This window comes from Nerophis lumbriciformis, linkage group LG18 (genome assembly GCF_033978685.3).
Source record: "Nerophis lumbriciformis linkage group LG18, RoL_Nlum_v2.1, whole genome shotgun sequence".
Taxonomy (NCBI): domain Eukaryota; kingdom Metazoa; phylum Chordata; class Actinopteri; order Syngnathiformes; family Syngnathidae; genus Nerophis; species Nerophis lumbriciformis.
In genome coordinates, this window is record NC_084565.2 from 32,953,661 (window position 1) to 32,979,198 (window position 25,538).

General features: G+C 39.7%; 1 protein-coding gene across 5 annotated transcripts in view; it reads left to right on the forward strand.

Annotated features, from left to right (window-relative positions):
• The first annotated feature begins 436 nt into the window (after positions 1–436).
• cracd (capping protein inhibiting regulator of actin dynamics) overlaps positions 437–25,538 on the forward strand; it is a 44,949-nt gene continuing 19,847 nt past the window's right edge. For 2 of the 5 annotated variants that reach the window (XM_061978150.2, XM_061978152.2), the window contains exons 1-2: positions 475–550; positions 17,706–17,840. In XM_061978150.2, coding sequence (XP_061834134.2) covers positions 17,780–17,840 — 61 coding nt within the window. In that variant the 5' untranslated portion in view covers positions 475–550; positions 17,706–17,779. Of the gene's footprint in view, positions 551–12,952; positions 12,972–17,705; positions 17,841–25,538 lie in introns of those variants that run through there. The other 3 variants (XM_061978153.2, XM_061978154.2, XM_061978155.2) reach the window with 2 other exon arrangements.

Below are 25,538 nucleotides of genomic sequence, written 5' to 3' on the forward strand. Positions count from 1 at the left end.
GTATTCATTTATTTATTATTATTAAAAAAACAACAAAAAAAACGTACTCGTTAAATAAAACCTCTGCCGCGTCTTTGATAAACACTTAGGCCTACTACGCTACTGTATTTTAATGTTGGTCATTATGGTTTTCTGAGGTGGTAGCTTGGTAAAAAAAAGTTTGCCAACCACCGTGATTATGTTTTCAGTTTATTTTATATTTGCTGAATAGGCTTGTTCCAAAAAAAAAAAAAAAAAAAAGCAGACTACCTTTTGACAATCATGCTAGTTGTTATTGTGCAATGTTCATTGATGCTAATTAGCGTAATGTTTATTTTTTGTGCAATGCTTATGTTTTTTTAAGCATCATGAGCTCCCTGTGGAATGCCCTCCCCCCCCGTGCAGCCACGCCCTCCCTCCCTCCTTCAGGCGCGTGCAGCTGTGCGTGTTTCTTCTCCCCCGTCTGGCACGCGCATCATCCGCCTCGTCGTCCTCCTCATCTTCATCGGAGGCATCGAAGAGACCCACTCGTGTCGCGTGGACCGGGAGGAAGGAACCGCGCCCGATCACCGTGAGTCTTCTCATTTCTGATGACGTTGTCACCGCATCTCATCCGGCACTGACCCCCGCACCGGCCATCCACCTCCATCCTCCCCCCGCCCCTCCACGCACGCAGCCATGCCGTCGCGGGTGCGCGCCGCAGCCTGCTCGGTTGCCCAAATGCGCAAACGCCCATATCAGCGGGCCTGGTTGTAACCCAATCGCGTTTTTTAAAAATAATTTTCATATTAACTGTCACGTCATGTTACATATACACAGTGAACGCCCCTGGAGAGAAACGCGGTGGGCCACGTTCTTTGTTCTCCATCTGCCTTTCTGATCGGAATGAAATAGGCCCTCTCCACGCGTGGATCGCACTAATCTGCCATCAAGGGGTGCCTATTGATCAGCATCTGTGTTGTCCTGCAGGCTAGATAAGAGACAATGCGTCATTTTAGAGATAGCATGCAAAGAGGAGAGACATTTGGAGCCCCCCACCCCACACACACCACACACACACACACACACACACACACACACACACCACCACTCCCCACCACTCTGCAGAAATTAAATTTGTTTTTTTTATTGTGGTTGTCAATTCTGCACAGCTGTCATCTAGCGCAGGGGTGTCAAACTCATTTTAGATCGGGGGGCCACATGGAGAAAAATCTACTCCCAAGTGGTAAAATCACGGCACGACAACTTAAAAATAAAGACAACTTCCGATTGTTTTCCTTGTTTAAAAATAGAACAAGCACATTGTGAAAATGTACAAATCATAATGTTGTTGTTGGTTTTTTTACACTTACATGTTGCGTTCTATCTTTATTTGTCGTTATTTATACTTTCTGAATAAATTATGTGATAATGTTTAATCTATCAAGATAAAAAAAATAATTATAGTTTGTTATTTATGTAATTTGCTCATTTTCCTCGACTGGTACACTAACATGTGTTTTTTTGTTTTTTAACATATGTAGCATAATCTACAAAGATACAAAGAATTGGTATTGTGACATCTAGTGGACACATTTAGAACAGCAGTTTTTTTCGTTCAAAAATGTAATTTGTTTATTTATTTATTTATTTTCTTTTATATTCAGGTCAATTCTGCATAGCTATCATCTAGACCAGGGGTGTCAAACTCATTTTAGATCGGGGGTGGTTTGGCACATGGAGAAAAATCTACTCCTAAGTGGGGCCGGACTGGTAAAATCACGACACGATAACTTAAAAATAAAGACAACTTCCGATTGTTTTCCTTGTTTAAAAATAGAACAAGCACATTGTGAAAATGTACAAATCATAATGTTGTTGGGGTTTGTTTTTTTTACACTTACATGCTGCGGTTAATAGTATTCTATCTTTATTTGTCGTTATTTATACTTTCTGAATAAATTATGTGATAATGTTTAATCTATCAAGATAAAAAAAAATAATATCAAAAGCAAATTACAGTTTATTTAGTTTGCTCATTTTCCTCGACTGGTACACTAACATGTTTTTTTTTTTTTTTTTTTACATATGTAGCATAATCTACAAAGATACAAAGAATTGGTATTGGGACATCTAGTGGACACAATTAGAACTACAGTGTCTTTCGTTCAACAATGTAATTTGTTTATTTTTTATTGTTTTTTTCCTTCTTTTATATTTAGGTCAATTCTGCATAGCTATCATCTCGACCAGGGGTGTCATACTCATTTTAGCTCGGGGGGGGGGGGGGGGGGGGGTTGGCACATGGAGAAAAATCTACTCCTAAGTGGGGCCGGACTGGTAAAATCACGACGCGATAACTTAAAAATAAAGACAACTTTCGATTGTTTTCCTTGTTTAAAAATAGAACAAGCACATTGTGAAAATGTACAAATCATAATGTTGTTGGGGGTTGTTTTTTTTACACTTACATCTTACGGTTAATAGTATTTTATCTTTATTTGTCGTTATTTATACTTTCTGAATAAATTGTGATAATGTTCAATCTATCAAAATAAAAAATAAAATATCAAAAGCAAATTACAGTTTATTTATGTAGTTTGCTAATTTTCCTCGACTGGTACACTAACATATTTTTTTGTGTGTGTTTTGTTTTACATATGTAGCATAATCTACAAAGATACAAATAATTGGTATTGTGACATCTAGTGGATACGTTTAGAACAGCAGTTTATTTCGTTCAAAAATGTAATTTGTTTATTTTATTGTTTTTTTTTTCTTTTATATTCAGGTCAATTCTGCATAGCTATCATCTCGACCAGAGGTGTCAAACTCTTTTTAGATCAGGGGGGGTTGGCACATGGAGAAAAATCTACTCCTAAGTGGGGCTGGACTGGTAAAATCACGACACGATAACTTAAAAATAAAGACAAGATAACTTAAAAATAAAGACAACTTCCGATTGTTTTCCTTGTTTAAAAATAGAACAAGCACATTGTGAAAATGTACAAATCATAATGTTGTTGGGTTGTTGTTTTTTTACACTTACATGCTGCGGTTAATAGTATTCTATCTTTATTTGTCGTTATTTATACTTTCTGAATAAATTATGTGATAATGTTCAATCTATCAAGATAAAAAAAATAATATCAAAAGCAAACTACAGGATGTTATTTGTGTAGTTTGCTCATTTTCCTCGACTGGTGCACTAACATGTGTTTTTTTGTTTTTTCTACATATGTAGCATCATCTACAAAGATACAAAGAATTGCTATTGCGACATCTAGTGGACACATTTAGAACATCAGTTTCTTTCGTTCAAAAATTTCGGCTCATTTTTATACTTAGCAAACTCATCCCGCGGGACGTACGTTTGACACCCCGGAACTAAGCTATTCAAACAAACAAGCCGCGCTCTCTTATAGCAGAGTATTTTTCAAACACTGCATACCGTGAGATATTGTTTGGTGTACCATGGGACATGATGTCATTTCACCTAATTGGGTTAAAAATATTTTTTTGCAAACCAGTAATTATAATCCGCAAATGTGCCATTGTTGAGTGTCTGTGCTGTCTAGAGCTCGTCAGAGTAACCGTGTAATACTCTTCCATATCAGTAGGTGGCAGCAGGTAGCCGATTGCTTTGTAGATGTCGGGAACGACGACGACGGTTTGCAAGGTGAAACGGTATCTAACGCTTAAACCAAAAATAAACAAAAGGCGAGTGCCGCTAAGAAAAGGCATTGAAGCTTAGGGAAGGCTATGCAGAACGAAGCTAAAACTTCGTTTTAGCTTCGTTTTAGCTTCGTTTTGTTTGTTAAATTCCTTTAAGTTTCAGCTTTGCAACCATAATTAATGGTTAATTAATTATGTGCACTGATGCTTCTAGAAAGTCAGACTTTGGTGGTGCGATGGTCGTCTCATGCTGCTCATGTTTTTTGTTGTTTGTTTTAACCTTTTTGTTGACATTTTGCAAAGTCAACAAAAACAGAATGCTGGATGACAGCAAAGACTTACAGCGTGTGGAGCAGACGGCGTCCACAAAGTACATTCCTACATGACATGACAATCAACACCAAAATAGGAGCGCAAGACAAGAACTAAAACACGACACACAGGAAAACACCAAAAAACTCAATAAGTCACGGCATGATGACTTAAAAGACTTAAAACCAGGGGAGACAGGGCCTTCTCTGTGGTCGGCCCTAAGCTCTGGAACACTCTGCCCCTCCATGTTCGAACTGCTCCCACAGTGGAGTGTTTTAAGTCTCGTCTTAAGACCCACTTTTATTCTCTGGCTTTTAACACTACGTGAGTTGTGTGGTCCTCTGTGTTTTTAAAATTTTGATTTCTATTTACTGTTTTAATTGAATTTTACCCTTTAAAATCGTTTTTAGTCATATTTATTTTATATTGTTTTTAGTTGTGTTTAATATTGTTGTGCAGCACTTTGGAAACATTTTGTTGTTTAAATGTGCTATATAAATAAAGTGGATTGGATTGGATGTGACAGGTGGTGACAGTACACCTACTTTGAGACAAGAGCTATAGTGATGCATGCTTGGTTATGGTTTGAATTCATATCCAACAATTGCGAGAACGACTTTTTACTGTCAATATCGGTTGCTGAGTTTCATTTTTTTAATGTTTTTTGCTGGTGGTGTGTCTCCGGATTTTTTCAATGGAAAAAAATGTGCCTCGGCTCAGAAAAGGATGAAAAACACTGTCCTACAAAGATAGAAATAATTGCTATTGCGGTATTCTAGTGAACAGGAGTTTCTTTCATTCCAAAATTTCGGCTCATTTTTAAACTGAGCAAACTCATCCCGCGGGCCCGAATAAAACCTTTTCGGGCCGTACGTTTGACACTCCTGATCCAGCGGGAGCGTGGTGCTCCGGTCGGTGACGAATTCCATGAGCCAGGGCTTGTGCTCGATGGCATTTGAATTTGCAGTTGGTTGCTGGTTTTTATGGCGCCATCATGGGCAAACTGGTCTGGATTTAGCTTGCAGTGTTGTGGTCTAGTTATGTAATATTTGTAGCGATTGTTATGACGTAAATCCTATCGAGCAGGTGTTTGTTTTCTTGCAGCAGTGCACAACCTTGCAGGCAGCTATCGAGCGCTGCTGGTTCTATTTTTTTTTTCATAAGAGGCCATGCGACCATGCGGGCGTATTTATTTAATTCCCCTCAACTTGCCTTTTTGATACGGATCCCCTGAATGGACCGGAATATTGTTTCCCGGACAAATATGCATTTTGAGCGCTGAAGAAGCGTAGTGTGGTTTAGGAAATTGATGTGTTGTCGCACGTGGTCCATTTGTGTGGGCTGCAAATAATAACAGCAATACTTACCGAGAAGGTCTGCAAGCCTCATGAAAGTGAGCCTTTCATTATGTGTGGTAAACCATTCATTCAGTTCAGCCGCCGCAAGCGTCTTAGAGAAGCTATTGCTCTTAATCAGTTGGGATTTTGCCCCTGGACAACAATTGTAGACCAGTGTTTCTTAGCCATAGGGCTTTGTGAACGCAAAATACACTATATTGCCAAAAGTATTTGGCCACCTGCCTTGACTCACATATGAACTTGAAGTGCCATCCCATTCCTAACCCATAGGGTTCAATATGATGTCGGTCCACATTTTGCAGCTATTACAGCTTCAACTCTTCTGGGAAGGCTGTCCACAGTGTGTTTTATAGGAATTTTCCACCATTCTTCCAAAAGCACATTGGTGAGGTCACACACCGATGTTGGTCGAGAAGGTTCTAATTCATCCCAAAGGTGTTCTATCGGGTTCAGGTCAGGACTCTGTGCAGGCCAGTCAAGTTCATCCACACCAGACTCTTTATGGACCTTGCTTTGTGCACTGGTGCACAGTCATGTTGGAAGAGACTGTTCCAACAAGGTTGGGAGCATGGAATTGTCCAAAAATGTTTTGGTATCCAGGAGCATTCAAAGTTCCTTTCACTGGAACTCAGGGGCCAAGCCCGATTCCTGAAAAACAACCCCACACCATAATTCCTCCTGCACCAAATTTCACACTCGGCACAATGCAGTCCGAAATGTAGCGTTCTCCTGGCGACCTCCGAACCCAGACTCGTCCTTTAGATTGCCAGATGGAGAACCGTGATTCATCACTCCAGAGAAGGCATCTCCATTGCTCTATCAATCAATCAATCAATCAATGTTTATTTATATAGCCCTAAATCACAAGTGTCTCAAAGGGCTGCACAAGCCACAACGACATCCTCGGTACAGAGCCCACATAAGGGCAAGGAAAAACTCACCCCAGTGGGACGTCGATATGAATGACTGTGAGAAACCTTGGAGAGGACCACATATGTGGGTAACCCCCCCCCCCCCCCCTCCCCTCTAGGGAGACCGAATGCAATGGATGTTGAGTGGGTCTAACATAATATTGTGAGAGTACAGTCCATAGTGGATCCAGCATAACAGCAAGAGTCCAGTCCACATTGGGGTCAGCAGGAAACCATCCCGAGCGGAGACGGGTCAGCAGCGCAGAGATGTTCCCAACCGATGCACAGGCGAGCGGTCCACCCCGGGTCCCGACCCCGGACAGCCAGCACCCCATCCATGGCCACCGGACCTGAGTGTCTCCCCCTCCACTCCGACGCTTTGCATTGGACTTGGTGATGTATGGCTTAGATGCAGCTGCTCGGCCATGGAAACCCATTCCATGAAGCTCTCTGTGTACTGTACGTGGGCTAATTGGTAGGTCACATGAAGTTTGGAGCTCTGTAGCAACTGACTGTGCAGAAAGTCGGCATCCGCTGACCCCTCTATGTCAGTTTACGTGGCCTACCACTTTGTGGCTGAGTTGCTGTTGTTCCCAAACTCTTCCATTTTCTTATAATAAATCCGACAGTTGACTTTGGAATATTTAGAAGCGAGGACATTTCACGACTGGATTTGTTGCACAGGTGGCATCCTATGACAGTTCCAGGCTGGAAATCAATGAGATCCTGAGAGCGGCCCATTCTTTCACAAATGTTTGTAGAAACAGTCTCCATGCCTAAGTGCTTGGTTTTATACACCTGTGGAGGTCACCTGATTCTGATCATTTGGATGGTTGGCCAAATACTTTTGGCAAAATAGTTGTATATCTGTTTCTCAGCTGTGGTTTGTACGGTAATCAGTAATACACTTGTCCACCACTTGTGGCAGTAATGACGATGTCAAACTAACGCAAGCAGTCTGGAGCTAAAGTCATAGAAGTTTCTTAAGCGCAAAAATTATGACTAAAGTGGTGCTAGTGTATTTTCATTTGCACTTTAATTTTATCGACAGTTTAGGTAGGCAACTTATTCACTGTTAATTTAGTTTATAATATAATTGCATGTAAATATACGGTTGGTACTTATTTTTCTAATCAGCCTGACCAAAGCCTAAGGGTTATGTGTTAAATAAATAATAATCTTTATGTTAGACACTGGCTCCTTATAATTTGACAAGGTTTTATTGAATATGATGACATTTAGGAGTAAGATTAATCATTCAGTATTAATGTTTGATAATAATCTTTTCCTCAGTAGTGGAAAAAGATGGGCCCGGGGGGGTCAAAAAGGTTAAAAACCCCTAGTCTGGGCAGTTTGACAGACATCAGACAAAAATGGCAGTGCCTCATCACGGAAAAAAATAAGTACATAAAATAAATATGAATACACATTTGTCCGTATTTTTCAATTATTCCAAATGTTTCCGACTTTGTCAGTAAAAATCTTTGAATTTGCACGTTTATTTACGTGTCCCCGATTTTTGTATGTAAGTATATCGCCAATATGATGTTTGCAGAAATATTATTATTATACACCATGGGCATCATCTGCTGAGATCCAAATAATAAGTGCTAAATAGCGTGCGCAAACTGTAGAATATTAATGGGCGTGTTGTGGGTGATCTACTAAGACTGCATGTACAATTGATAACAAGTGCAAAAGTGGTGGCGACCACCCTATTAAAAGACATTTTTGCATGTCACCATGGAGACACACATTTCCCTCCACACTTATAGCATCCCTCCATCCATTTTCTACCGCTTGTCCCTTTTGGGGTCGCGGGGAGTGCTGGAGCCTATCTCAGCTGCATTCGGGCGGAAGGCGGGGTACACCCTGGACAAGTTGCCATTCAGCACACAAATAGAATATGCACCGTATTTTCAAGACCGTGGGGCGCACCGGATTATAAGGCGCACTATAAGGTCTATTTTCGATCTTTTTTCATACATAAGGTGCACCAGATTATAGGGCACATTAAAGGAGTTATATTATTTTTATTTTATTTCTAAATGGAAAACACTTCTTTGTGGTCTACATAACAAGTAATGGTGGTTCTTTGGTCAAAATGTTGCATAGATGATGTTTTACACATCATGTGTGGAAGAAGTGTCAAAAGATGGAGCTAAGTGTTTTAATGACATTCAGACTTAACTTAAATCAATAACCGAGCAGCATCTCCTCATCCGGAAACAACAACAAGGCCGAAAATGTGTCCCGTGAAAAACCGTCCGACCGGACCTCTCTCTAATAACTAAAGTTCCTTGGGTGAATAATATAATCTCACTACACCGGTATGTTTTAGCGCTTTCATGGCGAGTTTACTGACAGATATAAGTAAGAACTTTACACTACTTTATATTGAAAATGGCAACAGTGGAGGATGAATGTCCCATAACAAGAAGATAGAGGGGAAAAAAAAGAAGCTTATCGACTACGGTGTCGCCACAGACTACAAAGGCGGACTGGCGCAATTTTTCAGGATTTAAGCAGATCCCAAATACAGATCAGAAAACAAAGATCAGAAGGTAAGAAAAGTTGAATTTGCATAAAATGGCAAAACAAAACGCCAGATAATATGTCTTACCTTATATCATACTTGCCAACCCTCCCGGATTTTCCGGGAGACTCCCGAAATTCAGCGCCTCTCCCGAAAACCTCCCGGGACAAATTTTCTCCCGAAATTCAGGCGGACCTGAGTGACGTGTCGACAGCCGGTTTTCACGTCCGCTTTCCCACAATATAAACAGCGTGCCTGCCCAATCACGTTATAACTGTAGAATGATGGAGGGCGAGTTCTTGGTTTCTTATGTGGGTTTATTATTAGGCAGTTTCATTAACGTCCTCCCAGCGCGGCAACAACACACAACTACAGCAGTCATGTTTTCGTCTACCGTAAAGCAGTTCTTCTGCCGTAAACAGAAATATTGTGACACTCTTAAACAGGACAATACTGCCATCTACTGTACATGCATATGTGATAATAACATCTACGGCTTTTAGAGAGTGCAGTGCACAACTGCGCACACAACAAGGAGACGAAGCAGAATGCATCATCAGAGAGGGTGTTCAGCAGGGTTAGAAAAATAGTGACAGAGAATAGAACAAGGATGGACAATTCAACCCTTAACTCAACAATGAGTAGATGAGTGTTATGTGTGTGTATATGTGTAAATAAATGAACACTGAAATTCAAGTATTTCTTTTATTTATTTATATATATATATATATATATATATATATATATATATATATATATATATATATATATATATATATATATATATATATATGAAATACTTGACTTGGTGAATTCTAGCTGTAAATATACTCCTCCCCTCTTAACCACGCCCCCCCACCTCCTGAAATCGGAGGTCTCAAGGTTGGCAAGTATGCCTTATACACACACCATAATAATACTCCTATGTTTAATGCGCTGACAATCCATCAAGCGGTGCAGCTTCAATCTATCATGATAAAAAAATATATCAAAATACAGGATGTTTTTTGTGTAGTTTTCTCATTTTCCTCGACCGATGTACTAAAATCCTGTGGTTTATTTGTTTTACATTTCCGTAGCATAATCTACATAGATACAAATAATTGCTATTGCGACATCTAGTGGACACATTTAGAACAGCAGTTTCTTTTATTCAAAAATTTTGGCTCATTTTTATACTTAGCAAACTCATCCCACGGGCCGGATAAAACCTGTTTGCGGCCCTGATCCGGCCCGCGGGCCGCCTTGCATTTGACACCCATGATCTATACCTTTGGCCATTAAAAGCCGGTAATTTCCAGGAGTTATCTCACCTTTTGAGTAGCCTCTGGTTTACTAATGTTTTCTAACGGTGTAAAAATATGTAGAATAAATATTACATTTCAACATTTCTGTCAACGAAGATGTGCTTCAGCCTGCGGCACATAGTCATTTTGATAGTAGGCTAATATAGCTAATATAGACACTTACATCATGTGTTGCCTTCATTATAACACTTATATAAGACTTTTAAAGTCATTTTGATAGTAGGCTAATATAGACACTTACATCATGTGTTGTATTCACTGTAACACTTACATAAGATTTTTAAAGTGATTTTGATAGTAGGCTAGTATAGCTAACATAGACACTTACACCATGTGTTGCATTCACTATAACACTTATATAAGACTTTTAAAGTCATTTTGATAGTAGGCTAATATAGACACTTACGTCGTGTGTTATCTTCATTATAAGACTTATATAAGACTTTTAAAGTCATTTTGATAGTAGGCTAATATAGCTAACATAGACACTAACATCATGTGTTGCATTCACTATAACACTTATATAAGACTTTTAAAGTCATTTTGATAGTAGGCTAATATAGACACTAACATCATGTGTTGCCTTCACTATAACACTTATATAAGACTTTTAAAGTCATTTTGATAGTAGGCTAATATAGCTAACATAGACACTTACACCATGTGTTGCCTCCATTATAACACTTATATAAGACTTTTAAAGTCATTTTGATAGTAGGCTAATATAGCTAACATAGACACTTACATCATGTGTTGCCTTCATTATAACACTTATATAAGACTTTTAAAGTCATTTTGATAGTAGGCTAATATAGCTAACATAGACACTTACATCATGTGTTGCCTTCATTATAACACTTATATAAGACTTTTAAAGTCATTTTGATAGTAGGCTAATAGACACTTACATCATATGTTGCCTTCATTATAACACTTATATAAGACTTTTAAAGTCATTTTGATAGTAGGCTAATATAGCTAACATAGACACTTACATCATGTGTTGCATTCACTATAACACTTATATAAGACTTTTAAAGTGATTTTGATAGTAGGCTAATATAGCTAACATAGACACTTACACCATATGTTGCCTCCATTATAACACTTATATAAGACTTTTGAAGTCATTTTGATAGTAGGCTAATATAGACACTTACATCATGTGTTGCCTTCACTATAACACCTATATAAGACTTTTAAAGTGATTTTGATAGTAGGCTAATATAGCTAACATAGACACTTACACCATGTGTTGCCTCCATTATAACACTTATATAAGACTTTTAAAGTCATTTTGATAGTAGGCTAATATAGCTAACATGGACACTTACATCATGTGTTGCCTTCATTATAACACTTATATAAGACTTTTAAAGTCATTTTGATAGTAGGCTAATACAGTGTTTTTCAACCACTGTGCCGCGGCACACTAGAGTGCCGCAAGATACAGTCTGGTGTGCCGTGGGAGATTATGTAATTTCACCTATTTGGGTTAAAAATATTTTTTGCAAACCAGTAATTATAGTCTGCAAATGATGTGTTGTTGTTGAGTGTCGGTGCTGTCTAGAGCTCGGCAGAGTAACCGTGTAATACTCTTCCATATCAGTAGGTGGCAACCGGTAGCTAATTGCTTTGTAGATGTCGGAAACAGCGGGAGGCAGTGTGCAAGTAAAAAAGGGGTCTAATGCTTAAACCAAAAATAAACAAAAGGTGAGTGCCCCTAAGAAAAGGCATTGAAGCTTAGGGAAGGCTATGCAGATCAAAACTAAAACTGAACTGGCTACAAAGTAAACAAAAACAGAATGCTGGACGACAGCAAAGACTTACTGTGAAGCAAAGACGACGTCCACAATGTACATCCGAACATGACGTGACAATCAACAATGTCCCCACAAAGAAGGATAAAAATACCTGAAATATTCTTGATTGCTAAAACAAAGTAGATGCGGTAAATATTGCTCAAAGGAAGACATGAAACTGCTACAGGAAATTACCAAAAAAAGAGAAAAAGCCACCAAAATAGGAGCCCGAGACAAGAACTAAAACAATACACACAGGAAAACAGCAAAAAAATCAAAATAAGTCAGGGCGTGATGTGACAGGTGGTGACAGTACACCTACTTTGAGACAAGAACTATAGTGATACATACTTGGTTATGCTTTAAAGTCATATCCAACAATTGCGAGAACACCTTTTTACTGTCAACTGAGTTTCGTTTTTTAATGATTTCTGCTGGTGGTGTGCCTCCGCATTTTTTCAACGCAACAAATGTGCCTTGGCTCAAAAAAGGTTGAAAAACACTTGGCTATTATAACTAATATAGACACTTACATCATGTGTTGCGTTCATTATAACACTTACATACACGTCTTTTCATTTTTTGCCGCTCCAGACAGATTGTTTTTTTGTATTTTTGGTCCAATGTGGCTCTTTCATCGTTTTGGGCTGCCGACCCCTGTGCTAAGGAATTGTGCGGCTCGCCACATCATAAAACACTATCAGCACACATGTGCCAGCATGCCTACTGTTAGGCCACAATGATCGGCCCTGTGCGCATCAGCCAATTGAAACCATGAATGCCCCTCTGTACTCTCCGGCTCTCCAGCTAGGGGACAAAGTGTCACTTTGTGCCTCCACGGCACAGCAGCACTGTTAGACACAGGCCACCATCCCCTCAGGACCACCCCCCAAAAAAACAAAACAAAGTGTCAGCTGACTGGACACGACTCTACATTTAGCAGCAATATGAGGAAATATGAAGAGATGTCACAGCCTCACACTCACACAGCTGAGCGTGACTGCATGTGATACCTGACTCCAGGTAGTGCCCTAGATGCACGGTGACAGCAGGCAGGTGGAACACACACTCCCACTCCCAGTCAGCCTTGCACACAGAGCGACTGCTGGACGGTAAGAAGAACTTTTATATACCGTATTTTTCGGAGTATAAGTCGCATTTTCTTTTCATAGTTTGGCCGGGCTCCAGTGCGATTTAAAGTCTTTTAAAGTCATTTGATACTAGGCTATTATAGCTAACATAGACACTTACATCATGTGTTGCATTCACTATAACACGTATATAAGACTTTTAAAGTCATTTTGATAGTAGGCTAATATAGACACTTACATCATGTGTTGCCTTCATTATAACACTTATATAAGACGTCTAAAGTCATTTTGATAATAGGCTAATATAGCTAATATAGACACTTACATCATGTGTTGCGTTCACTATAACACGTATATAAGACTTTTAAAGTCATTTTGATAGTAGGCTAATATAGACACTTACATCATGTGTTGCCTTCATTATAATACTTGTATAAGACTTTTAAAGTCATTTTGATAATAGGCTAATATAGCTAATATAGACACTTACATCATGTGTTGCATTCATTATAACACTTATATAAGACTTTTAAAGTCATTTTGATAGTAGGCTAATATAGCTAATATAGACACTTACACCATGTGTTGCCTCCATTATAACACTTATATAAGACTTTTAAAGTCATTTTGATAGTAGGCTAATATAGACACTTACATCATGTGTTTCCTTCATTAAAACACTTATATAAGACTGATAGTAGGCTAATATAGACACTTACACCATGTGTTGCCTCCATTATAACACTTATATAAGACTTTTAAAGTAATTTTGATAGTAGGCTAATATATTTCCTTCTTTATTATGCATGTTTGGCAGGTGCGACTTATACTCCGAAAAATACGGTACTAAAACAAACCATGATCTCCACCAGCGACGTAATTTTCTCTTTTAATGCCTTTGTGACTTTGCCTGCAAAATGCCTCGCTCGTCTTTGGTCAAGGTGGGGGGGGGTTCTGAGTCTGGAGGCTGCTGCTCCCTGCACACTTGAGCGCTCTACTTAACCACGGAGTGGAAAATGTAATGTCATGTGATAGGCGACACAACTAAATTGTCTGTCCAGTCCGCCAAGCCTCCGGTGGACAGGCACAAAGACCACCAACGCCTTGCAGTCGGCATTCGCCTTGAGAGGCGTCGGTGCTCTTTTGTCTGCCTTCCAGAAGAACTTTTAGCCGTGATATGATGACAAATGTTCATATCCGCATCTTAGGCGGTCCATTGTGACTGAAAAACATATTGCTTTTCACTCGGAAAGTTGGCTATTTTTTTTTTACCTTATATCCATATTCTCACCAAAATCTTATGGGTTCCCCCTTTGACCCTCGTCCCCTGCAAGGTTTTGTGGAAACAGTATTCAACCCAGCAGGCACAATACATTAAAACAACGTTGAGAACTTGTTGAGTTAGGTCCTGATGTTGAGCAACTCAATTATAACATTGAAACAACTTTTTGACAATGTTCAATCAATGTCAGGTTCTGAGGCTAATTTGACCATTGAATTTTGGTCATATTTTAACTAGAGATGTCCAATAATGGCTTTTTTGCCGATATTCCGATATTGTCCAACTCTTAGTTACCGATTCCGATATCAACCGATACCGATATATACAGTCGTGGAATTAACACATTTTGTTGTGATGCCCCGCTGGATGCATTAAACAATGTAACAAGGTTTTCCAAAATAAATCAACTCAAGTTATGCATAAAAAAATGCCAACATGGCACTGCCATATTTATTATTGAAGTCACAAAGTGCATTATTTTTTTTAACATGCCTCAAAACAGCAGCTTGGAATTTGGGACGTGCTCTCTCTGAGAGAGCATGAGGAGGTTGAGGTGGGCTGGGTTGGGGGGAGGGTAGTTAGTGCTACAAGGGGTTCTGGGTATTTGTTCTGTTGTGTTACGGTGCGGATGTTCTCCCGAAATGTGTTTGTCATTCTTGTTTGGTGTGGGTTCACAGCGTGGCGCATATTTGTAACAGTGTTAAAGTTGTTTATGCGCCCACCCTCAGTGTGACCTGTATGGCTGTTGACCAAGTATGATTTGTCCGCCACTTCCAATCGATTCAACCAACTATGAGCGGCATCCTTGGCTTCCGGCTTCTGATGAGTGCTGCAAGTTTGGACATCAAATACCGTATTTTTCGGACTATAAGCCGCACTTAAAATCCTTTTTTTCTTCTTCTCAAAACTCGACATTGCGCCTTATAACCCGGTGCGCCTAATGTAAGGAATACGTTTGGTTGAGCTTACCCACCTCAAAGCTATTTTATTTAGTACATGGTGTAATGATAAGTGTGACTAGTAGATGGCAGTCAAACATAAGAGATATGTGTAGACTGCAATATGACTCAAGTGAACAACATCAACATTTTATATGTTCAATGAAAATATAGAACATTACACACGGCACTCAAAAATATATCAAAATGTTTAAGTACGACTTTGGTAAACTATGAAGCCACACCGCTTGATGGATTGTCGGCGCATTAAACATATGAGTATTATTATGGTGTGTGTATAAAGTAAGACATTATCTGGCGTTTTGTTTCGCAAAATTATGCAAAAGCAACTTTTCTTACCTTCTGGTACCTGCTGATCTGTGTTTGGGATCTGCATAAATCCTGAAAAAATGTGCGCTTCCGCCTTTGTAATCCGTGACGACGCCGTAGTCGATAAGCTTCTTCTTTTTCTCTATCTTCTTGTTATGGGACATTCATCCTCCGCTGTTGCCTTTTCTAATATAAAGTAGTGTAAAGTTCTTACTTATATCTGTCAGTAAACTCGCCATGAAAGCGCTAAAACATACCGGTGTAGTGAGTATACATTATTCACCCAAGGAACTTTAGTTATTAGAGAGTTCCGGTCGGACGGTTTTTCACGGGACACATTTCCGGTGTGGTTGTTTCAGGATGAGGAGATGCTGCTCCGTTATTGGTCCGAAAAATATTTTTTTGCAAATCAATAATTATAATCTGCAAATATGTGCCGTTCCTTAGTGTCTGTGGTGTGTAGAGCTCGGCAGTAGGTGGCAGCAGGTAGTTAATTGCTTTGTAAAAGTCGAAATGTGTCGAGTGAGATGAGGACGGTTTGTCGTGAACCCAATATGCAAAAGGTAAAAAGGTATGTAACGCTTAAACCAAAAATGATTAAAGGGAAAGGTAAAGGCATTGAAGCATAGGGATGGCTATGCAAAACGAAAGTAAAACTGAACTTGCTTCAAAGTAAACAGAAACAAAATGCTGGACGACAGCAAAAACTTGCAGCGTGTGGAGCAAAGACGGCGTCCACAAAGTACATCCGTACATGACTTGGCAATCAACAATGTCCCCACAAAGAAGGATAGCAACAACTTAAATAGCCTTGCTTGCTAACTCAAAGGAAGACATGAAACTGCTACAGGAAAACATCAACAAAACAGGAAGGGCCACCAAAATAACAGCACGAGACAAGAACTAAAGCACTACACACAAGAAAACACCATCAAACTCAAAATAAGGCACGACGACTTGGTGGAGTTTCATTTTTTAACGTTTTCTGCTGGTGGTGGGCCTCTGGATTTTTTAATGAAAAAAATGTGCCTTGCCTCAAAAAAAGTTGAAAAACACTGATGTAGACCACAAGGAAGTGTTTTCCATTTAGAAAAAATATATATATATATATATGTCCCCTTTAACCTCTTAAGGCCCAAGCTGTTTGTTTACATGCTTTTTTAAATTTCTCTTTGCTATTTGGGCTTATTGGACCCTAATTAGAATAAAAACTAAAAATCATCTTTTGATATGATGTACTTAGTCCATAAGTACACAAACGTGTACTTCATGTGTAGTGACATGCTAATTTTTATTTTTTACATTTTTTTTTCTCCAAAATTCCATTGTATGTTATACTGCCATCTGGTGGTGTCAGAAGAGTATAAGTGTCCACATACGCGGCCATAAGACCCCAATTCAGTAGTGTACACAATATTGGAAATAAGAGCTAAAAGGTGCTGTCCATGCTAAGGCCTTTCGAGGTTTTAATGCGCCTTATAATCCGGTGCGCCTTATATATGGAAAAAGATCAAAAATAGACCATTCGTCGGCAGTGCGCCCTATGGTCCGGATAATATCATATTTTATTTTTTCACTTTTAATATGTTTTTACAATTATTTTCATTGTGACAGCATCACGTGGAGATATGTTTTAATCGCTGATGCGCGTTTAGTGATTTTTAAACGCGCCGGAACATAGCCTGTTTTGTAGTCTACTGAGGCGATTTAATGCCCAGTTTGGAGGGGGCGTGGCCTCCGACTCCAACTCTCCTCTCCTCCCCGGCTGCTGCCTTTTAACAGAGCGACAGGTGATTAGATAAGCAGACACAGGTGGGCCATCTACGCACCTGTCGCTGATCTAGAAGTCGGTCCCGGCACACCCCGCTTCGCTGCAGGTCCGCAGGCCACGCCCCCCCTCCACACCCAGTAATCCGCAAGTGTGTTTCTGTGTAGTATTTGTCCAGCCGTGGTCATGTGGGCACATAAATGATGGTATTTTGAGAGGGAGTCGGACTAAGTAACACATGGCTCAACCCGCATTGCAGAATACTTTCACAGGCGGCGTCCCGTCTGCACAGAAAAACCCCTGCTTTTGCATGCAGAGCCCCCCACACCGTCATGCCACCCTCCATGCCACAATCATGTTCCATGTATACCAACAAAACCAAACGTGCTGTTTTGTCTCTGTTCTCTACTTTATTTGTCACCGTTTCCTCCCCCAAGCCGCCGCGCTGAGGCAGCAGAACCCATCCCCGGGGGGGTAAAACGATCTCTGTGCCCTCACAAAAAAAACTCCCATGTTTCCTGAGGTTTTACTGCAGTGGTGCGCAGCGCTGTCGAGCTGTGCGGCCCAAATAGGTAAACCGTGCCACGCTCGTCCGTCTGCTCTGTCAGCAAGGCCGCCGTCCTTTGCTGGTGGTCATGGCACTCAGCCATGCCGTTGGATTTGCCGGCGCCGCCCAGCTTCCGCTGCGACGGCGACGCCATGTTTGAGCCGCCTTTGAAAGCGCCTGTGTTGCAGCATGGTGATACGCCAGAGCTCCACTTCTGCTTGGCCGCTCCCCGCGCTTCTCCCATCTCATCTCGTCTGCCGCTCACCCAAAACGCGTCAACAACAGAGCGCCCGCTTGTTGACTCCTTGTCCTGCTCTGGATGCAATTAGAAAGGACAAAGAAGCTCTCCGGGGCGGGACATTTCTGAGCGAGACAAGGGAAGGAAGCCCACGGCATGCCGAGCCCACTGGAGACGATCCTGATCCCACTGGAGGCGGCGAGGTTTTCCCAGACTCGGTCAGAAGTGTCTCATGTTCTGTGCTTAGTCGCACGGGGGGCTTTTGTTTGTTTCTGAATAGGAGCAATTGGGTAGAAGACACCATGTTCTAAAAGAGGGGTGGGCAATCTTTTAGGCTTGCATGCAATTAACATGAGTATAACATAAACTATGTCAACATTGCACCCCAAAGTGGCCCAAATCGTATTTTTCCAAAATATGATTTGTCAGGTTCAAACACTGATGACATCTATTAAACAAGACAAGAAGCAAGGAATCAAACAGAGACAGAATTAAATTTGGCTCAATGAGGAGAGCGTGTACGGCGTTCCACCACGCTCTGACGAAAGTTTGTACGCCTCCTCTTTTATTTGGACTTTCCCTGATTACATGGCAACAGCTGTTTCTAAAGGAAGGGGGTCGTAAACAGCCGCTGCCTTTGTCACAAAACAGTCCAAAGAAAAGGGGCCTGGAGGGGAGTCAGGTCCTGCTTCCTTTCCGCTTTGTAGATCTCGGGTCAAGACAAAATCTTCCTGTGGATTACAATAGAAGAAAGAAATCGACGTCTTCATGTCGCTTCACATCCTACACAGTGGATTTTACAAGCCTTTTGCTTGGTAGGATCAAAGACAGACTTTTGTCCTCTCGCCGGGAACTCATGGCAACACAACGTTTTGTGATAACTTAGATACAATTATTCTGACAGATTTTTCGAAATCGACGTAATTTTTTTCAAAGTCAGATTTTTTTTTTTTCAAAATCAGATTTTTTTTTTCAAAATCTGATTTGTCAGGTTCAAACACTGATGACATCTATTAAACAAGACAAGAAGCAAGGAATCAAACAGAGACAGAATTAAATTTGGCTCAATGAGGAGAGCGTGTACGGCGTTCCACCACGCTCTGACGAAAGATTGTACGCCTCCTCTTTTTATTTGGACTTTCCTTGATTACATGGCAACAGCTGTTTCTAAAGGAAGGGGGTCGTAAACAGCCGCTGCCTTTGTCACAAAACAGTCCAAAGAAAAGGTGCCTGGAGGGGAGTCAGGTCTTGCTTCCTCTCCGCTTTGTAGATCTCGGGTCAAGACAAAATCTTCCTGTGGATTACAATAGAATAAAGAAATCGACGCCTTCATGTCGCTTCCCATCGTACACAGTGGAGTTTTACAAGCTTTTTGCTTGGTAGGATCAAAGACAGACTTTTGTCCTCTCGCCGGGAACTCATGGCAACACAACGTTTTGTGATAACTTAGATACAATTATTCTGACAGATTTTTCAAAATCGACGTAATTTTTTTCAAAATCAGATTTTTTTTTTTTCAAAATCGGAATTTTTTGCAGTTGATCTTTATCAGACTCCCGTATAAATGGCCCATATCCGAGTTTTTCCATATTAGATTTTTTTTCTAAATTGGATTTTTTTCCAAATCCGATTTTTTTGTTTTTTTAATCGTATTTTTCAAAATCGGAATTTTTTTTCCAGTTGACTGTTTACACCGCAAGTAATATTTGATCTTTATCAGACTCTAGTACAAATGCGCACAGGCCCCACCACGTGTACACTGCACCCCAAAGTGGCCCCAACTTCTACTGAGCTCTATCGATAAAACGTGCCATTTGAAGTCAGATAGTCAGATAGGCGCGCCTGCCATCATCTTTGAGGATGCCAGGTGGGCGGGGCCAAATGGCACAAGGGGCCGCATGTGTCCAATAGGCCGTACTTTACTACCCCTGTTCTAGAAGCTGTGCACGTCTTAGTCTGTGCGCCTATCGAATTCAATTAAAAGGCGGTTGAGCATCACTACTTTATAGTTGTTATTATTATTTATAGTTTGTAACATGCTAAGTCAGGGGTCCTCAAAGTCGATATGATAATCTCAGCGGCTATTAAAAACAATGAGTTCATAAAGTGCAACTCCCTGTATTACCTTGATGCTTAATTAGAAGAATCAAGCAAATGGAGGTTTAAAATAAGATAAAAACTGCTATTTGTCATTTAACTCTCCTGTGACTACCAGCTCCTGCTCTCTAACCAGAGTGGCGTATAAAGAGAGAATGGCCAACTAAACAACAGGCGCCATGTTTGCTACCAAGGACGTGTGCAGCTGTGCCCGGGTGCATACAATTGCGGTCGTTTTTCTGAGGAAATAAACCAAAATAATACGTCCATATATAGTTCCAAACGTACTCCAGCTCATAAACTTACACTAAAACATACTTTTATAAGAGAAAGTATAAATTTGGGGCCGTATTTGACACACCTTGCTGCTACATTCCTGCAGTGCTTTGTGACTCTAACACGAGGGATGTCACGGTATGAACATTTCTTATCACGGTCATTGTGACCAAAATTACCACGGTTATCGTTATTATTGCGGTATAATAACACATTCAAAATGATGTACTTTGTAGAAGAAACATTATTGTAGATAACTGTTTCATGTACTTCACGTAGAAATTAAATGAGCATATGAAAGCCACATAAGCATTATATATATATATATATATATATACTGTATATAGTACAGGCCAAAAGTTTGGACACACCTTTTCATTCAATGCGTTTTCTTTATTTTCATGACTATGTACATTGTAGATTGTCACTGAAGGCATCAAAACAATGAATGAACACATGTGGAGTTATGTACTTAACAAAAAAAAGGGGAAATAACTGATAACATGTTTTGTATTCGAGTTTCTTCAAAATAGCCACCCTTTGCTCTGAATACTGTTTTGCACATTCTTGGCATTCTCTCGATGAGCTTCAACAGGTAGTCACCTGAAAGGGTTTTCACTTCACAGGTGTCATAGTTTTGATGCCTTCAGTGACAATCTACAATGTAAATAGTCATGAAAATAGTCATTGAAATGAGAAGGTGTGTACAAACTTTTGGCCTGTACTGTATATATGTATATATGTATGTGTGTGTGTGTGTGTGTGTGTGTGTGTGTGTGTGTATATATATCAGTGACGTGCGGTGAGGTTGATGCCTGGTGAGGCACTGACTTCATCACAGTCAGATTTACAAACATATGAACCCTAAAGAGTATCTTATTCACCATTTGATTGGCAGCAGTTAACGGGTTATGTTTAAAAGCTCATGCCAGCATTCTTCCCTGCTTGGCACTCAGCATCAAGGCTTGGAATTGGGGGTTAAATCACCAAAAATTATTCCCGGGCGCGGCGCCGCTGCTGCCCACTGCTCCCCTCACATCCCAGGGGGTGATCAAGGGATGGGTCAAATGCAGAGGACAAAGTTCACCACACCTAGTGTGTGTGTGACAATCATTGGTACTTTAACTTAACTTTAACTTTACACATACAAACTGTAGCACACAAAAAAGCACATTTAATTAAAAAAACATCATTATGGTCTTACCTTTACTTATAAAATAAGTCCATGAGCCGCTGTTATGCTGGATTAATGCACCGCCTGACGAGAGACTTTCCACGTGCAAGATTGAATCTATTTAAAAAAGTGTAACAGAGGGTTTATAAATGTCGCCTATACTGTATGAAACTACAAAATAACAAACACGGAGGCTCCAGTTTACACGAGGACCACTTTATTTACCTTCTTTCAAAAACTTCCGCTCCACTCCAACGTGTCATCACTTCCGCTCTTGGCGCCTTCAAAATAAGAGCTCAAGGCATATACTGTATAACAGCGCATAACAGGAATTTAACATCACTGTAACAAACGCACCCAAGTTCTCCGGGTGTCTCTGCCACTACGCAATTAAGGAGTCACGGGTGGGACCTGATATTCAGCTGGGAATGATTAATATAGTAAATAAACACAAGACGTGTATAACTATTAGCCACAAGACGATCAGGCTCGTATTTAATATGCCACAAATTAATCCCGCATTACAAACACCTCCCCCCTCCCATCCATATAACCCGCCAAAACAACTCACCTGCACAACACACTCAATCCCACAGCCCAAAGTACCGTTCACCTCCCCAAAGTTCATACAGCACATATATTTCCCCAAAGTCCCCAAAGTTACGTACGTGACATGCACATAGAGGCATGCACGTACGGGCAAGCGATCAAATGTTTGGAAGCCGCAGCTGCGTACTCACGGCACCGCGTCTGCGCATCCAACTCAAAGTCCTCCTGGAAAAAGAGTCCGTTGTGCCAGTTCTCCACAGGCCAATGGCAAGTCCACAAAAAAGGTAAAAAATGAGGATTCTTCCATGAAGTGGCTCCGTAGCAAAAACGCTGGGTCTGACAGGTGCTCCTAGGTGGTTTATGACCTCAATTTCCGCTTCCGCCCGGACTGATAGCACCGGATGTCTTTTATATCCCCACATATTATTAAGCTACATTTTTAACATTAACATGATTATTTGATACGCCTGTAACAGTTTATAATAGGTAAATGGATGACATAATAAGTATATATATATTTATTTTCCCAGCTGAGCACAAGTTAACTGTGACTGGCAATATTCATTATATATATATACGCCTCGATGGACCCCTATGGCCATTACGTCACAAAGAGGAAAGCCCATAAAAATAGGTTACAACAGTTATTTAATAAGAAGCCAAAAAGTGCAAAAACAATAATGTTCGTGTTGGAGGAGTTGTGAATTAGATACACCTGCAGTCTGCATGTGTACCTAATGTTGTGGCCCAGCAGTCATTCGCAACTCCTCCAACACGAACATTATTGTTTTTGCACTTTTTGGCTTCTTATGAAATAACTTTTTTAAATAGATTCAATCTTGCACGTGGAAAGTTTAAGTGTGGGATTTAGTTGATATAACACTCCCGTCAGGGGTTGCCGTGCATTCTACGGCGGGGGTGCAGGAGGCGGGGCTACTGGAGCCTCAGCCAGTGCGTCTTTTGCAGCCGTTTTATGATCGCTCAGCACAAGAAATACGTTACACACATACAGTTGTTGACAAAATACACTGTACATTATATACCTCAGCTAACTAAACTATGGAAATGTATAATATAATTCATATAGCAATACAGTCTCACTGCACAGCAGGCCAACAGTTAGCCGAGTCCGTCCATGTTGAGGCACTGAGTGACGTGCCTCGACTGGCTGCTGTTCACCGCACCGTCTCTTCTCAGTATTTGAACGGCAAATGTGAAAATTCAGCGATTTTGAATAAAAATAATCTAAAACTGGTGAAGTTAAATTGAAAATAACTTTATAGTATAATCACTGGATACATTTAACAATTTAATATATATTTTTTTCTTTTAAAAATGTTTTTCTTTCCATGATGGCAGGTGAGGCCCCGCCTCACCTGCCTCTAGTGACTGCACGTCACTGATATATATGTATATATATGTATGTATATATATGTATATATGTATATATATATGTATATATGTATGTATATATATGTATATGTGTATATATATGTATATATATATATATATATATATATATATATATATATATATATATATATATATATATGTGTGTATATATATGTATATATGTGTGTATATATATATATATATATATATATATGTATATATGTGTGTATATATATTTATATATGTATATATGTGTGTATATATGTATATATATGTGTGTATATATATATATATATATATATATATATATATATATATATATATATATATATATATATATATATATATATGTGTGTGTGTGTGTATATATATATATATATATGTATGTTTGTATGTATGTATGTGTATATATATGTGTGTGTGTGTGTGTGTATACATATAATCGGTCTCATTGCAGATTAAAAAAACTGCCTTTTCCTTACACTGAACAAAAAAAAGTCATATGTCCACTGATGTTTAAAAACTCTACACACGGAGTCTATTTTACGTTTCCCCAACGATTTCGGCATTTTTTTCCCTCGTGCACTAATTAAAATGAAAGAGCGTTGTCGATGGGAAAATGCATTTTTTGCATTATTTTTTGCATTATTTGCCTGAGCGGCTTGGAGACCCCGAGAGTAACAAGCGGTAGAAAATGGATTGATGGATGGGCGAGAAAGGACAGATTAAAAAAATAATAATAAAAAAAACTGCTAAGTGATTAAAAGCACTTTGGTACTTATTTCCCCATATTTTCTGCACAATAACTCAGATATGGTAACACTGGCGAGCAGTAGAGAATATGGAGTGGTTTTTGTTCCAGAACATATTTTGCTTTATTCCCTATTGACATATTTCTTGCCACTTTATGTTGTATCTTTTTATATGAGATTTACAGTTCACTTTCTCATCTATAATTACACCCAAAAAAGGGAATAAGCGGTAGAAAATGGATGGATGGATGGATGTTTTGTTTTTTTACTCTTTCAATGCCCAACTATTTATATTTGTGTTTGACTTTCTGTTCTTTCTCTTCTGCTGCATTATTTTTAGTTTTACTGAGATCCAAAGATAGTCTGCTTTTGTCAAACCATATGTTTAATTAATTTCAGCTCAGGAATGGTAAAATCACGGCATGATAACTTAAAAATAAAGACAACTCCTGGTTGTTTACTTTGTTTTACTTTGGCCAAAAATAGAACAAGCACATTATGAAAATGTACAAATCACAAATAATCCTCTGGACAAAAACACTTCAAGTTTGTTGAAAATTCTGAGGGAATTGGTGCAGTTTCAAAAACACAACAAAGAACACTATGGGCTAAAACTTAGTCTTAGTGTATTTACAAAGCCAGGATTACATTTTAGGTCAGTCTTTCTGGGATTGAACAAAAAACACAACATGTAAACTCTTCAAAGTATCAAATACCTCCTTTGTCATGTCCACCTATCAATCCTGTGCCAACTCAACAAACCGTAAGAAACGGAGGTAAAAACTATTCAAAAGGGTTACGTTTTTCTCGTTTTTGACAGAGACATTATGGGGGAGTAAGGGTGCCAAATAACGATGTTATAGTTTTTAAGTTTCATTTGGGCTGAGGGAGAGGAGCCGCAGCCACGTTTTACTTTGTACCTCTTGCTAATCCTAACAGAATTGCTATTGTGACATCCAGTGGACACATTTGGAACAACAAGTTTTTTATTTAAAAAAAAAATGCAGCTCATTTCAATACTTGGTAAACTCATCCCGCCGTATGTTTTTAAAAAGAAGGGTTTTTAAGCCTTCCTTAAAAGTATCCACAGTCTGTGGTGCCCTCAGGTGGTCAGGGAGAGCGTTAAACAGACTGGGAGCGGCGGAGCAGAAAGCCCGGTCTCCCATTGTTTGTAGCTTTGTCCTCGGAGGTTAGCCTGTCCGGAGCGGAGGTGTCGTGTGGAGGATTTGGGGGTGAGTAGTTCTT